General features: G+C 44.4%; 1 protein-coding gene across 3 annotated transcripts in view; it reads left to right on the forward strand.

Moving 5' to 3' along the window:
- Positions 1 to 12,988, forward strand: part of LOC118091813 (amphiphysin) — an 88,014-nt gene extending 75,026 nt beyond the window's left edge. For 2 of the 3 annotated variants that reach the window (XM_088654139.1, XM_088654140.1), the window contains 7 exons: positions 401 to 451; positions 1,892 to 2,026; positions 7,724 to 7,783; positions 8,802 to 8,954; positions 10,647 to 10,895; positions 11,777 to 11,878; positions 12,696 to 12,988. In XM_088654139.1, coding sequence (XP_088510265.1) covers positions 401 to 451; positions 1,892 to 2,026; positions 7,724 to 7,783; positions 8,802 to 8,954; positions 10,647 to 10,895; positions 11,777 to 11,878; positions 12,696 to 12,803 — 858 coding nt within the window. In that variant the 3' untranslated portion in view covers positions 12,804 to 12,988. The remainder of the gene's footprint in view (positions 1 to 400; positions 452 to 1,891; positions 2,027 to 7,723; positions 7,784 to 8,801; positions 8,955 to 10,646; positions 10,896 to 11,776; positions 11,879 to 12,695) is intronic. The other variant, XM_035129246.3, reaches the window with a different exon arrangement.
- The last annotated feature ends 2,058 nt before the right edge of the window (positions 12,989 to 15,046 follow it).

The raw sequence follows: 15,046 nt of genomic DNA on the forward strand, positions 1-15,046 counted from the left end.
TCATAAAAACCCACTTGATTTTATATAGACTGATGAAGCAAAGGTTTTGCAGATTACAGTCCCAATTCAATTTTAGAAAGGCTACTTGCCCCCAAGGCTGTTTTGACTTCCATCTTTAAACAATGGCCATCTTACAACATGCAACATGGGAAAAAATCAAGTGGACTTCTAAAATTCAGTCTGAGGGCTGTGGAGTGGGAAAAAATTAAACAAAACAAATACGTGAAACAAAACTGTGTGCTGCTTTGGGGACCTTTGGATAGAAGAGTGGCATACTAAGCAGGTATAAACAAACAAATTAATGTAAGATGGTCATTTTGTCATACATAATTGGATTCTGGTATAATTTACAAGCTTATCCTTAATTCTCTGTGTACCCTTTTCCTACCTATATCCTTAGGATACTTCCCTATTCTCAATGCAAGCAAGCCAGAATGTGATGGACAACTTGGTAAGTTGTTGGTTTTGTGTCGTTTGTTAAAATGGGCGTTTCAGTCCTTTTTTGTTCTCCTGTTACTTGTGAGGCCTTCTGCTCCATTGACTTGCTTTCTCTGGTGGTTGTTTTTTAAAAAAAATAAAATATGCCGGTCTTTTCCCATTTACGTCCCCTCCTCCTGGAGTATGGAACATGAAGAACCTGGGTTAACCAAAATAAAAAAATTCCTTCAGTAGCACCTTAAAGACCAACTAAGTTTTTATTTTGGTATGAGCTTTCGTGTGCATGCACACTTCGTCAGATACACTGAAACAGAATCAACCAGACCCTTATTTATATTCAGGGGGTGGGGGAATGGGTGATGGGCTGATAGGAGTGGTGAACCTGTTGATGGCTGTTAACGACTGCTGATGACTGCAATAGGTCCTTTGGGGGGGAGGGGGGAAGCAAGGCACAAAAGAAAGCTAGATCATGCATAATGAGATAATAATCCGATATCTCTGTTCATCCCAGGTGGCTCCATGGTTTTAAGCTTGGTAATGAGTCCCAATTCAGCAATTTCTCTTTCTTGTCTGTTTCTGAATTTTTTCTGTTATAAAACAGCTGCTTTGAGATCTTGTATAGAAGGTCCTGGTAGATTGAAGTGTTCTCCTACTGGTTTCTCTGTCTTCTGGTTCCTGATGTCAGATTTATGTCCATTTATCCTTTGGTGTAGGGTTTGGCCTGTTTGTCGTTAACAGTCATCAACAGGTTTACCACTCCTATCAGCCCATCACCCATTCCCACCCCCCACCCCCCACCCCCTGAATATAAATAAGGGTCTGGTGACTTCTGTTTCAGTGTATCTGAAGAAGTGTGCATGCACACGAAATCTCATACCAAAATAAAAACTTAGTTGGTCTTTAAGGTGCTACTGAAGGAATTTTTTTATTTTGCTTCGACTCAGACCAACACGGCTACCTACCTTTAACTGGGTTAACCAAGCAGACTTGGTTGCATGGCTTGTAGAAAGAGTCTTGGCAGGTCCTGCTTTCGGAAGAAGCACATGATGTGCTGGAGTTTATGTGCCCAAACCAATATACTTAAAATGTGCAACAGCAAATTATGAGCCAGCAGGGTTAGTAGCCATGGCTAGCCTTTCCCTCCACGAACTTGTCAAGCCCTCTTTTAAAGCTTGTCTCTCTCTCCTCAACCAATGTGGGGAGAGAACAGGTGAACAGTTAGTGTGCATCTCCTCCTGCCTTTGGAAGAGAGCCAGACTCATGGGGAAATGAAGCGCAAGCTATTCTTTCCCGTTCTTTCTCAGACTTTTGGGGGCATCTTACAGTCATGAAGATTTCTAGTACTCTACTGATCCTGATCCCACAATGCCCGGCATTCTTTAATGTGTGTCATTTGTTATCTACCATTCAAAAAACAAAACTCCCCGTCAAATCCCGAATTCAATAACTGAAGGCTGAGACAGAAGAAGAAGCTCCACCTTTAGAGCCCCAAGCAGAGGAAGCCCTGAGTGCCCCAGAGGTGGCTGCCTCTGCGCCCGAGGCAGAAGCCCAGCCTGGAGAGGCTGCTGAGCCAGCGGCTGACACCGTGGTGAGTGACTGGTGCTTCAGGTGCCCTCACACTCACCCAAAGAACCTTGCCATGTGTGTACGCATCACATTTCATCCCACCTTCTCCATTTTCACCTTTCTTGGGCTTTAGAGCTGGTTAATGCAAGGGTCCAGGTTCGACAGAAGGGGCAGTTTCCATTGGGGCCCTGGACTCGGGGAGACCAATGTTTGACTTCCATCCTCAGTTTGGGCTCTCAGTGGATCTCCTCTTGGGACAAAGGACTTGTGAAATTGGCGACTTGAATCTGAGAGGGTTGTATGTGGCTAGAGGTCCCAGAGAAAGGATGCGCTTTCATTATCTGGGGGATAAGATAGATAGGTGTTGCAGATATTGTTTGCATTCTGCATTTAAAACAATGCTCAAGGCAATATGAAAAGATTGACATAGTTACAAACATAGCAAAGTAGTCATAAAAAGAAGTAGAATGCACCAAAAACTACATAACCAAACTGAATAATTTCCACATAAAAATAAAGATACAAAAAATTAATATCAATAGCAGCAAAGACTCCCGACAAAACATTCCCCAAAATACGCTAGTCCTTGTTGGGCAGCAGCAGTAGCAGTTCTTATGAAGCCCATCAGGCCCTGCCCTGGGCCAGGTGGAAAGAGGCAGGAACCTCAGGTGTCAAGATTGATGGCGTTGGATGCTTTAGGTCCGGTATGTCTCACTGTGCAGATCCAGATGCTTGTCTACATCCTCATCTGTACATCTTGGGCAGTGGCTAATATGGAGACCATACATATGATTTGAACCATTGCATGTCATGTGATTTCAGATGTTGCAGCAAGCACCTGAGCACTGCAGCATGGACATTTGGGGAGATTTCATATGGGGGCTGCAATGCCTCCACTTGACCTTGCTGCAAGAGGAAACCACTGCTGTGAGGATGCATTTATGCTAGAAAGACCCATGTGATTGTTTTTTCTTGGCACTCTCTCATGACACAATTTTTGTAAGGGTGCTGTTCACATGCAGGGCTGGTGCACGCATAAATGTTCATGATGTAATCATTGCATCATCAGAGTTGGCACACTCCCACACATAGAACAGAAAGAAAATGCATAAAGTTTTGCAGTGTTGACAGCTTCCATGTTGACCTGTGGGTCACAGTGACTGAAATATAAGTGATATATATTTATTTAGCACCATCTATGTGCATGGAACATGGGTGGCGCTGTGGGCTAAACCACTGAGCCTAGGGCTTGCCAATCGGAAGGTCAGCTGTTCGAATCCCTGCGATGGGGTGAGCTCCCATTGCTCGGTCCCTGCTCCTGCCAACCTAGCAGTTCGATAGCACGTCAAAGTGTAAGTAGATAAATAGGGACCACTCCGGCGGGAAGGCAAATGGCATTTCCGTGCACTGCTCTGGTTTTGCCAGAAGCAGCTTAGTCATGCTGGCCACATGACCTGGAAAAAATGTCTGCGGACAAACGCTGGCTCCCTCGGCCAGTAAAGCAAGATGAGCGCTGCAACCCCAGAGTCGTTTGCGACTGGACTTAACTGTCAGAGGTCCTTTACCTTTACCTTTTTATGTGCATGGTACTTTTCCGAAAAGAGAGATATCCAGTGCTTACTCCAAGGTAGACAAAATAAGACCCAGAGACACAGCAGAGAAAGGAGACATAGGCAGGCATGGGAAGAATATGTGATTATTTCAATCCCACAAACTTTGGTACCCTCTAAATATAAGTTTTATTCTGTGTGTCCCCTAAAATGTGAACAGTCTAAACCTCTGGACCAGAGGAAGTTTTTTAGGGCACCTCTGGACCAGAACTCCATAGTGTCCATCTGGTGTGTTTCATTGCATCCTCAGTTGCCCCTATGGCGCTCTTTGTGTTTCCAGGAAACAAGCGCTTTCTCTCTCTGGAAAACAAAAAGCCAGCCTAAACCTGTCAGCCTTAAAGTGCTCATTTGGTATAGCTATTAATATCAGGGAGCAGTTTTAGTAGGTTAAATAAGTAAAAGGTAAAGGTACCCCTGACCATTAGGTCCAGTCATGACCGACTCTGGGGTTGCGGTGCTCATCTCGCATTACTGGCCGAGGGAGCCGGCGTACAGCTTCCACGTCATGTGGTCAGCATGACTAAGCCGCTTCTGGCGAACCAGAGCAGCGCACGGAAACGCCGTTTACCTTCCCACTGGAGCGATACCTATTTATCTACTTGCACTTTGACGTGCTTTTGAACTGCTAGGTGGGCAGGAGCAGGGACCGAGCAACGGGAGCTCACCTGTTGCGGGAATTTGAACCGCTGACCTTCTGATTGGCAAGCCCTAGGCTCTGTGGTTCTTGGGCTCCTTGATCACTGCAGATGGTGACAGCAGTCACGAAATTAAAAGACGCCTGCTTCTTGGGAGAAAAGCAATGACAAACCTAGACAGCATCTTAAAAAGCAGAGACATCACCTTGCCGACAAAGGTCCGTATAGTTAAAGCTATGGTTTTCCCAGTAGTGATGTATGGAAGTGAGAGCTGGACCATAAAGAAGGCTGATCGCCGAAGAATTGATGCTTTTGAATTATGGTGCTGGAGGAGACTCTTGAGAGTCCCGTGGACTGCAAGAAGATCAAACCTATCCATTCTTAAGGAAATCAGCCCTGAGTGCTCCCTGGAAGGACAGATCGTGAAGCTGAGGCTCCAATACTTTGGCCACCTCATGAGAAGAGAAGAATCCTTGGAAAAGACCCTGATGTTGGGAAAGATTGAGGGCACTAGGAGAAGGGGACGACAGAGGACGAGATGGTTGGACAGTGTTCTCGAAGCTACGAACATGAGTTTGACCAAACTGCGGGAGGCAGTGCAAGACAGGAGTGCCTGGCGTGCTATGGTCCATGGGGTCACGAAGAGTCGGACACGACTAAACGACTAAACAACAACAACAACAACAAAGGCTCTGTGGTTTAACCCACAGCGCCACCCACGTCCTTAGAAAAAAAGTACACTGTTGAAATACAGCAATTGTACTTGTTGTTAAATCTTAAGGCTATTCAAGTGTCTCCATAAGTTTTAAATAGAGAGCCTGAAAGGTCTCTTTGTGGGGATACTTCAGGCTTTGATAAAATTTGGTATGTAGAGACCACATGGTGCCCTTCAAAAGCAGCAGCCCTGTGCCCTCTCCTTTCTCCTCCAGTAATGTTAGTATGGCCGATGGTGTGGTGTTGCTGTACTGCTTAATTTCCCACCCTGCACAAGCAGCCCCAAACGCAGCAGGACTTGGATAGGGAAGCTCCTTGCATGGCGATGCATCCTATTTTGTATGGGTTAATATTGAAGGGGAAAAGGAGTTCCAGGGTTGGTGCTTTCTGTGGCAGCCACGTGTGGGTTAATGGGAAGTTGCCTTTGTTCCAAGCCAGACTAGTGGTCCATCTACCTCAGTATTGTCTACTACACTGACCAGCAGCAGCTTTCCAGGAGCCAGTGCAATTTTTCTAGAAAAAGAGGAGCTGGAACTCACTGTGAACATCTACTTTGATCTCTTAGAATGGCAATTGTTCCCACCGAATGAAGTTATATCCATTTCTCTTGGTTGCTTCTATGACACCTAATTCCAGTCTTAGAAAGATGCTTTCCTGTTATTCATAGGAAATAAGGGCTTCCTTGACCTGCTTATTGTAGACCATTATTCAAATATATGTGCTCATACGTACATGCATGTGATGTTGCCCAAGGGCGTACCCACCATGCGGCAAGTTAGGGCAGCTGCCCTACTCTAGAAGCAGGGCTGGTGGGCAGAGGCGGAGCACAGCCCGGCGGAGCGCGAGTTCGCCATTCCCGCCGCACCGCGCCGCACCCTCCCTCCAGCTCCCCGGCGCGCCCTCAGGCAAGGCCAAGCGCGGCGGGGAACCAGGGAGCGCGGCGCGGTGGGCGGGAACGCCGAACTCGCGCTCCGCTGGGCTGGGCTCCGCCTCCGCCCACCAGCCCTGCTGCTAGGGAGGGGCACAGCCCGGCGGAGCGCGAGTTCGCCGTTCCCGCCCGCCGCGCTGCGCCCTCCCTCCAGCTCCCCGTCGCGCCCTCTGGCAAGGCCAAGCGCGGTGGGGAACCAGAGAGCGCGGCGCGGCGGGCGGGAACGCTGAACTCGCGCTCCGCTGGGCTGGGCTCTGCCTCCGCCCACCAGCCCTGCTGCTAGGGAGGGGCACAGCCCGGCGGAGCGCGAGTTCGCCGTTCCCGCCCACTTTGTGGCCCCTCCCCTTGCCCCCCCTAGTTTTGATCCTGGGTACGCCCATGATGTTGCCACTTGTACAATAGAGCTTTTCACAGATACCTTTGTGCAACTAACTCACACTTGGAAAGCAAATAAGGATAGTCCAACCTCAGCTGCGACAGCTCTAAAAGAATTAATCGTATGAAAAAGGGGGTTATAGAACACTAAAATTTTAACAGGATAATGCTGTGAGAGGTTTCCATAGCAACAAATGCAGCTTTCAGCTGCTGATTTGTCCTGGCATCTGGACATGTTTGGAGTTTGTGGTGCCACTACAAGCAATGCTAGAATTTTTTTTAAAAAAATGATAAAGACTGGATAGAATATTCTGGATAGAATATTAAATCCTTTATGAGAAAATTAGCTTAAGTCACGGTAGCTTTAACTGAAGTCTACAAAGCCTCATTTCCAAGGTGTAGTTAGAGATTTGGAATAACACCATCCAGGTTTAGATTTTGATAGGCGCTACAATTCATAAGCCACGCAATATATTTGCCATTCCCACACAACACTTTTACAGGCTCTTTTACAGCTGTACTTCAAGAGCACTGTAAATGTTTGCTGACCAGCTATTTTAAGAGTTCTTCTAAAATCCACAGTTCAACCAAAACACAGTCTATTTTAAGTCCCATTATTTCGGTAGGGAAGTTAAAATATATACCTGGCACTCTCTAGTTCAATAAATAGGCAAATGACTCACTCCATTGATTACAGGATCTAATGCTCATCTTCAAAGAAGCACAAGATTTAAATGCATCCACAGATCCCGGGCCTTTTTGAGAAAGAACCCAGCCAATATTTTGCCAAACTGATTTACCCAGCCCCGCACCTTAGCTCCAAAGCTTGCTCTTAAATCGTAGACTGCATTTTGACGTGTAAAACATACTTGGAGGAAATGCTTGGGGAAGAAATGGCCAGCACCACTTCTTAGAGAAGCAGTAAAAGTTCCAGTGGCAGAGGGCTGGAGGTGGAGTACAGGGAGGCTCATTACTGTCCATTTTAAAGACTGGCTACATTATTCATGTTTCCATATTTGAAAAAAAGTGGTGGTTTGCGATTCTGGGGGGTCCCATCGGGTACTCACTTGGATTCTGGGTGCAAAGGGTGCATCCTTTGAGCACCAATTATAGTGACTCCATACAGAGTTCATGATTACCAGCATGTTAATATATAACAATATATTAACAATATTGAGAATATTGTGAAATAGTAGTGGCTTGGGTCTTCCTTGCATCACCGTTCTCATCAATACAAGGCTGAAATCCATGCTTCTTCTTCATCACCTGCCCCCAACCTCCATTCCTCTACTTGCCGCCTGCTCTTCCAAACATGCTTGCATAACATCCTACCACTCAGCGCCATTGCCTAATACTTACTAGAAATGCTTTGGATGCACCCCACTCCATTTCCATGCAGTGTTCGATGCTAATATTTCTGACATTGGTGCTATAAACATGTCTCTGGTTTTATGAAGGCTGCTGTTGTGGAGGAAGGGATAAAGGAGGCACCAGAACTTGCTGAGAAAGAGTGCGAGGTATGTATGAACTGCAGAAAGAATGGGCGATTGTTTCTGGATAAAGGCTAGATGTCCATTTGCAGTGAAGGGAAGGGTTTGCCAATTGTATTATTGAGCTAAATCTGATCATATAGTTGCATTGTATAATTCTGATTGTGTGGCTTAGCCCCCCCCCCCCAATATCCCTGGGATGTCTTGCTTAAAATGCTTTTCCTTTGCCTCTCTCTGTGTGCCAAAGTGGAATGTAAGCAATAGCAAAAGGAACAGGATGCCCAGCTTGCTATCAAGGCCGGATGGATGGCTGGCCTTGTCTGACACTATCAGTCTGACGCACAGAACAGTCAGGGACTCAACCCCCCCCACTCAAGGGTTTGTTGAGTCAGCATGTGTTTATGCACAGGACCGGACACGGATCTCCCTTATATGTACTTGTGACCCCCTTTGTGTTTATGAGAAGGACAGGATACGGATTTTCCTAATATGGATTTGTAACCTGTGACCCCCCTTGCGTGCGCACATTTACAGAGGGGGAAAGGAGCCCAAGAAGTGTATAAGCTTTGCAAATTTGTGTTACTCTACTCTTGTCATGGAGCTGACCACCAAGAGTCTCTTAAATTTAAGAAATTAAATTCTTTCTCTGGATTCAACCCCCGGTGTCATTATTGGCTGTCTCTGTCCCTGCCTGGGCGCAACTTAAAGGACCCTTAGTAGCTGAAAAGGCTACAGCAGCACTATCCAGCCAAAGGAAAGCAGTTGATCACACTTTTCCTTTCTCTTGGGAAGAGGGCTTCACCTTGGCTGGCTGCACCCTTTGGTTATATCTAATCACGTTGCTTTGTGTTGGTGTCTAAATATTTTGGATCTGTACGTGATTTTATGGCCAGTGGGTGTTTGGGCTGTCATCAGAAGAATGGTCAGGTCTGGGTTAACATCCTGTCGCTTGCTGCAGGGACCTACTGCAACTATACAAACCATGTTATGTAGATGTTACAGGAGATCTGTAGGAATAATCTTTGGATTTCTTTGCTTCTTGTAGTTACAGATGGATTCTGTAATACAAAGTCCTGCTGGAGCGGAGGGTGTTGCTGCTGCTCCTGGAACTGAGGCTGGTGAAGTTGCTGCTCCTGCTGAAGTAGGAGTTGGGGAAAGTGACATAGCTGCCACTGAAGGAAAAGCAGGGGAATCTCAGGTAGTCACCAACATACAGGTGCTTCTCCCCTCAGCTTCTTTTTGTGTGTGTTTTAGGAATTCCATCATCCTGCCTACATTCCAAAACTCTAACCAATATCATACTACTTCAATGGACACAAATTGCTTCAAATAATTCTGAGAATCGTAACTGAATGTGAGGGAGAGAATTCTTTTCAAGATCCCTCACCACCCTTCCTCCATAATGCCCAGTTTCCTGGGAAGGCGTGTCTGTTACACAGATTTAAATCTGGAGTATGGTTCTTTGCACTGTAAATATACATTTGGTTTGAGACCAGTTCTAAAACTATTCTTGTAACCATTCTTGTAAATAGTTTGAGACGATACAGATTTTTAAAAATATATTATTTTTAATTTGACTAATTTCTGAATTATATATTTTGATTCTATAAGCTTTTGGCAAGCTTGCTAAAGCTTTTTTTTTGCAATATGGGTTATATGTTGAACTGAAATTCTAAAGGGGGAGATTTTTGCAACATTAGATGTCTAATTGCACAAGCTTTTAGTTCTCACAATTGTGGAAGAAATATTATGCAACAAGGACACGTTTGTTAAGATTCAGAAATAAGAGGTGGTACCTATTTTTCTAGGGTCATGAATCAGAAAGCTTTAATGTTACTGTCATGCTTCTATAATTTTTTATATCAGCTTTTTAAAGAAAGTTCAAGACAGCAAACAAAAAGAAATGCAGATATGAAAAAATGAGCAAATATTGTCTGTTCATATGTCCTATATAGCTCATTTCCCTGGTACCTCATTCCTCTTACTTTTCGGCCTTATAGACTATGTCAAAGGCCTTCCTCATTTACTCCATCCTCCTTGAAGTGAATGAAGAACCCCACATCAACAATAAAAACTGGCAATTGTGGGCACAATCCAGCCCAAGCGAAAGCTTTGCTTAAGTGGAAAAGAGAAAGCCATGTTACCTTTGATCCGATTTTGCTGGAGTTTTCCAGGGGCAGTTCTTTAGCAAGCTACCAAAGCCCTCTGAAACTGGCATGAGCTGTTGGTTTTTTGCCATCTTTAGTATACTAAGCTTTACATTTCCTTGAAAGCACAGGAATTGCAAATGAATTATTTTGTTTTGTTTTAATTATTCTAGTTTTGTAAATAAGGAAAATAAACTATCCCCCCCCCTATAGGGCTGGAATAGTTTTTAGTGTAGATCAGGGGTCCCCAGACTTACCCGCCTTTGGGCCGGTGGCCGCCGTGCTGATTGCGCGGCGGGCCGGAGGGCGGGGGAGTGCGTGCACAGTGGGCCGGAGGGTGGGGGAGTGCACGCCAGTGCGCATGCACAAACCCATTTCCTGGCGCGGTGGCGCGCTTCCAGGCCGGGAAAAATCGCCGAAAATTGTGCGCATGCGTATGGGCCTCCCCCGACCCGGAAGTGCACCTCCCCCGACCCGGAAGTGCACCGGAAATGACCTCTTCTGGGTCGGGAGAGGCCCATACGCATGCGCAGAAACAATTTTTGGCGATTTTTTTCAGATCTGGAAGTGCGCCGCCACGCAGCGCGCTGCAAGAGCGGGCGGCGGCAGCGGGTGGCGGGGGTCGTCGCGGGCCGGATTGGGAGGCCAATTGGACCGCATCTGGCCCGTGGGCCATAGTCTGGGGACCCCTGGTGTAGATGTTGTTGTTCACACTGTTTTCCCTGGCACCTTTCCCCTCTAAGGAAAACCTCAGCAGCATCCCTTCAGTAGTAATAGAACCTGCATCAAACAACGAAGCAGATGGAGAAGATCACGAGGTTCTAGTGAACGAATCTAAAGATGCTGCAGAAGATGTTGGTGCTCAAGGTGCTGAAGGCCCAGCTGGTGAAACTTCGGAGGCTGCAAGTGAGACCAAAACCACCCAGTCCACATCATCTGAGGAACAGCCCGTATCAGCAGATGACGCCATGCCACCCGGCTTCCGCTTTAAGGTTTAACTGAGCGTTTATTTATTCCAATTCCCTTTGACACTGCATCATAACTCGATTGTGGACCAAGATAGGCAGGGGCTATCTGAACCTTCCTTATGACACAGAGGACATTAAAAAATAGTTATATCCAGACCAGGCCCATGCCAGGTAGTTATGTTCCCAAGAGCATGTGGACCAGCTAGCCCTAACTGTTGCACAATCAGGTTTCCCAATCACGTGGAAACCTCTGTCCCTGCTGACATTCAGGCCGTAGGTGTGGATGGTGGGGGCTGCGGCTAATTCCCATGCAACTTTGGAGGAATGCCTACTCATGCAGGCAATGTGCAAAATATTTGAATAGGGCTCAGGGCTTGTGAATATGGCGTAGTTCCTTGGAAGCCCCCTCCCCCACCAAAAAAGTTCCAACTCTGACACAGGTTGCAGCCTTTGACTTTCTCAACTTTCAGAATACAAAGAGTTTCTAGGTCCTTTAGCTGGATATACACTTGTTGAAATGTCTGCTGGACTGCTGAAATGTCAAAAACCAGAGAAGTAGCTGAAGATATGCAATAGCTAGGCCTGCAGCTTCAGCACCCTTTGTAACTTAACTCCTTGTCTCTCATTATATCCAGCAATATAAATATAAATAATGGGTATGGCTAGTATATCACATACCCTCTTCCTGTAGTTCCGTGACAGGCCAAATCATGTGTCATAGCCTCCCTGCAGTTTGTGATTAAGAGGCTATGATACTGATTTCCCCAGGTATAAGGTGGCCCCAATCCTAGCCTTATCCAATACTAGAAGTATCTATCAAACTTTACCACCTGCTTTCAGAAAATATTTTCAGAATATGCCCTAACCTCCAGAATATGCCCTAACCTCCTTTTTCTGCTCTACAGGTTGAAACCTTGCATGATTTTGAGGCAGCCAATAGTGATGAGCTGAACTTGCTCCGGGGAGATATTGTATTAGTAATTCAATCTGTGGCAGAAGCTGATCAGGTAAGAGCAAAGGGACTTTGCTTCTCTGCATTTTAAAATATATATTTTTTTAAAAAAATGAATCTTTATGGCCAAATATTTTGAACAAATTTTCAGCTAGAATAATGTGCCTGCCAATAGAAGTGTGTGCATTGTTTGGAAATGGAAATGCTGTAAGAAATAAAATCAAAGGGGGTCATTTAGGTTGCTTCCAGATTGCCTGTTTATTAAGCATACATCTTGGTGTACATTTGTTTGTGGGCATGTTTTATGTTGTTGTGTCACGTGTTATCCCACACTTATCAGTGCAAATCAATGGGGGGGGGGCTTGTTTTGTTCTGCAACAGCACCAAATCAACTTTAATTCAACTTCCTGAATTTGCTGGTACAGTCATATCTCGGGTTAAGTATGCTTCGGTTTGAGTATTTTCAGTTTAAGTACTCCGCGGACCTGTTTGGAACGGATTAATCCACTTTCCATTACTTTCAATGGGAAAGTTCGCTTCAGGTTAAGTACAGACTTTCGGAACCAATTGTGTACTTAGACCGAGGTACCACTGTATATGACTGAGCCCCACCTGAAAAGAGAGGTTGTCTGGAAGTGCCCTTACAGTGAATGATAGCCACTTAAACTTATTGGAGATCTACCATAAATAATTTGCTTATTTTGGCTCAGAATTAATGTGACTAGACTGAAAAAAAAACACTGCCTTTCAAATGGAGGACTTCTCTCTGCCAGGCAAAGCCTTTTGACGTGCTTAAGCAATACATATAAATGTGACTTTATTTTATAATAAGAGGCATTTGAAGAAGGAAACGTTTCTCTCTCTCCTTGCAGGAAGCAGGATGGTTAACAGGGATTAAGGAATCTGATTGGCTTCAATACAAGGATGTAGCTACTTATAAAGGACTCTTCCCTGAAAACTTCACCCGTTGTTTGAAGTAGTTCTCAGCTCAGGCATAATACACGTGGTAGGAAGCTCGGTCCTTGCATTTTGAATTTCTCCAATACACAGGAGCCCACCTTTATAGTCGAGCTGTTATGGTTTACAGACTGGTGCCAGACGAAAACTTGGTGACACATATCAAATGAGCATGACTGCAAGAAGTTAAAGCTAACATATTCTGAAACAGTATGTGGAAAAAAATGTCCTTATTTGTTCACTTTTACGTGGCAACAGGTTTGTTTGTACTTGTGTCAGAGCTATGGTGATCCTGTAACCTGATCCTTTCCCATGCAAATCTTGATTAGCCTCCTCAATACCGGAACCTTAACTTCTCTGCACTAATTGTATTGTATTGAGTTGCTGCACTGCAGAAGACTTGATTAGTAAGTAATCCTGTAGTACTGAGGTCAAGCTATTTTAATTTGAGTGTGTTTTTTTAAAAAAACCTGCAAAGTTTTTTTCAATGTTATTTTCAAACATACATACAGATGCATTGTATGTGTATATAGAGCATAAGAATCATAGGTGGCCAACTAGAAGCATATGTGCCAGAGTGACATTAACAGCAGGAAGGATTTGAGATAAAGCTGGACAGGAATTGGAGGAGGCACACATCTGGTTATGACAGTAAGGCTACGCAGGCCTGCTTGCTGCCTAGGTTAGACTAGAAGGAAATGCCACCATGGGTACGAGTTGCTTATGTACTATAATGTGCCCTAAAGCAATACTATCATACTTTCCCCTTGATTTATGGCATGCTTCCCAAAAGGTTGACCACCACTGATTATATGCATTGGCACATATCTTACCCAACATTGTAGCTCCTCGATGTAGTATTTGTTCATACAGGCATTTGCTCCGATTGTCTGGCATTAACAGTAAAAAAATGTATATGTTCCAACTGGAAACTAGCTGCTCCATTGCCAAAATATTAAGACAGTAATATCTGCATTTGTAATGCAAAATCATCATTCCAAAATGACAAAAATGTTATCAAACTCAAACCTGCTAAAACTCCAGGGAAGGCATGGCTCAATCGCCTATATATTACCACCTGCTATACCTAGGGATAAGATAATTATGATAAAGGGTGTTATAACGCTAATTTTCTTACTTTAAAAATTGAATGGGTTGTATGACTAAATAAGATGCTAATCTAAGGAAAAGATGAACACTATATTTTCACTAAATGTATTTATGCAGCACACCTTCAACAATCCCTTGAAAGTTTAAAAAAATGTATTCTGTATCAATAAGTCATATGTAACTATTATGTTTTCCAGTGTTGTGTCATTCAAAATAAACCTTTGATCAGCTCCAGAGGCAGCTCAGTTGCTTCTCATCACTTGTACTTTTTCATTTGCTTGTGTGTATAAATATCCTCCCAGTGCCATCATTGTGCATCTTGATGCAAACAAAGCAAGTGGCTACACAACTAGTACTTGCTCTGCAGACAAAAATCTATAATCAGAGGCACAGATGTGGCATGAAGCCTTTGAATGTGAGGTTTAGTAAGCAGGAATGAGCAAGAAACTGTCCCATATTCATTTGGCACAACCATGACTGTCCTTGCAGCCTTGTGATTCATCTACCTTGCTTGTTTATCAAGTCTCACTTCCCCCAAGAGTTCTGCCTCATAGCATCCACATACTTAATATGTGATGGCCACTTTTAGCTTAATTCCTACCTTATCTGAATGCCATGGGTGTTGCTCTGCTATAGTTGTATTCTGGGCTACTTCCAGAACGTGGGGTAAGAAAGTCACAAGAGCAGCTCCTACTGAAAATCAAACAGGCCTTGGCAATAATACATTTTCCTCCTTAGCTTCTTTAATCTACAAGCTCTAAGCAAGATGCTGAATCTCACACCAACCAAGCAGAGACGCTATATCCTACTGTCTGCTCTAACTAGAAAGTCTTTTGTTCTGAACAATGTACACAGCCATTCATGTGACCCACTGTTTCAAATAACCAGCCCTACTTAGAAGACATATTGATCAAGTTTTACCACAAGTCTCTAATTTTCAGAATGTTAACTCCATCAGCTGGCATTTACATTTTTGAAAAAAAAAGACCAAAGTAATCCATACGGCTTAGAAACTGGTAGCACCAAGCCTGCTGTTTCCATTTTATCAGCAGACACAAGAGATCAAAACCTCACATTAACATAATAGTTTATAGTTCTATTTAAGAGGAGGCAAGGCTTTCTCTCAAACGTTGAGAATGTACATCACACAAACACA

The sequence above is a fragment of the Zootoca vivipara genome, chromosome 11 (genome assembly GCF_965207765.1).
Source record: "Zootoca vivipara chromosome 11, rZooViv2.hap1.1, whole genome shotgun sequence".
NCBI classification, from domain to species: Eukaryota; Metazoa; Chordata; class Lepidosauria; order Squamata; family Lacertidae; genus Zootoca; species Zootoca vivipara.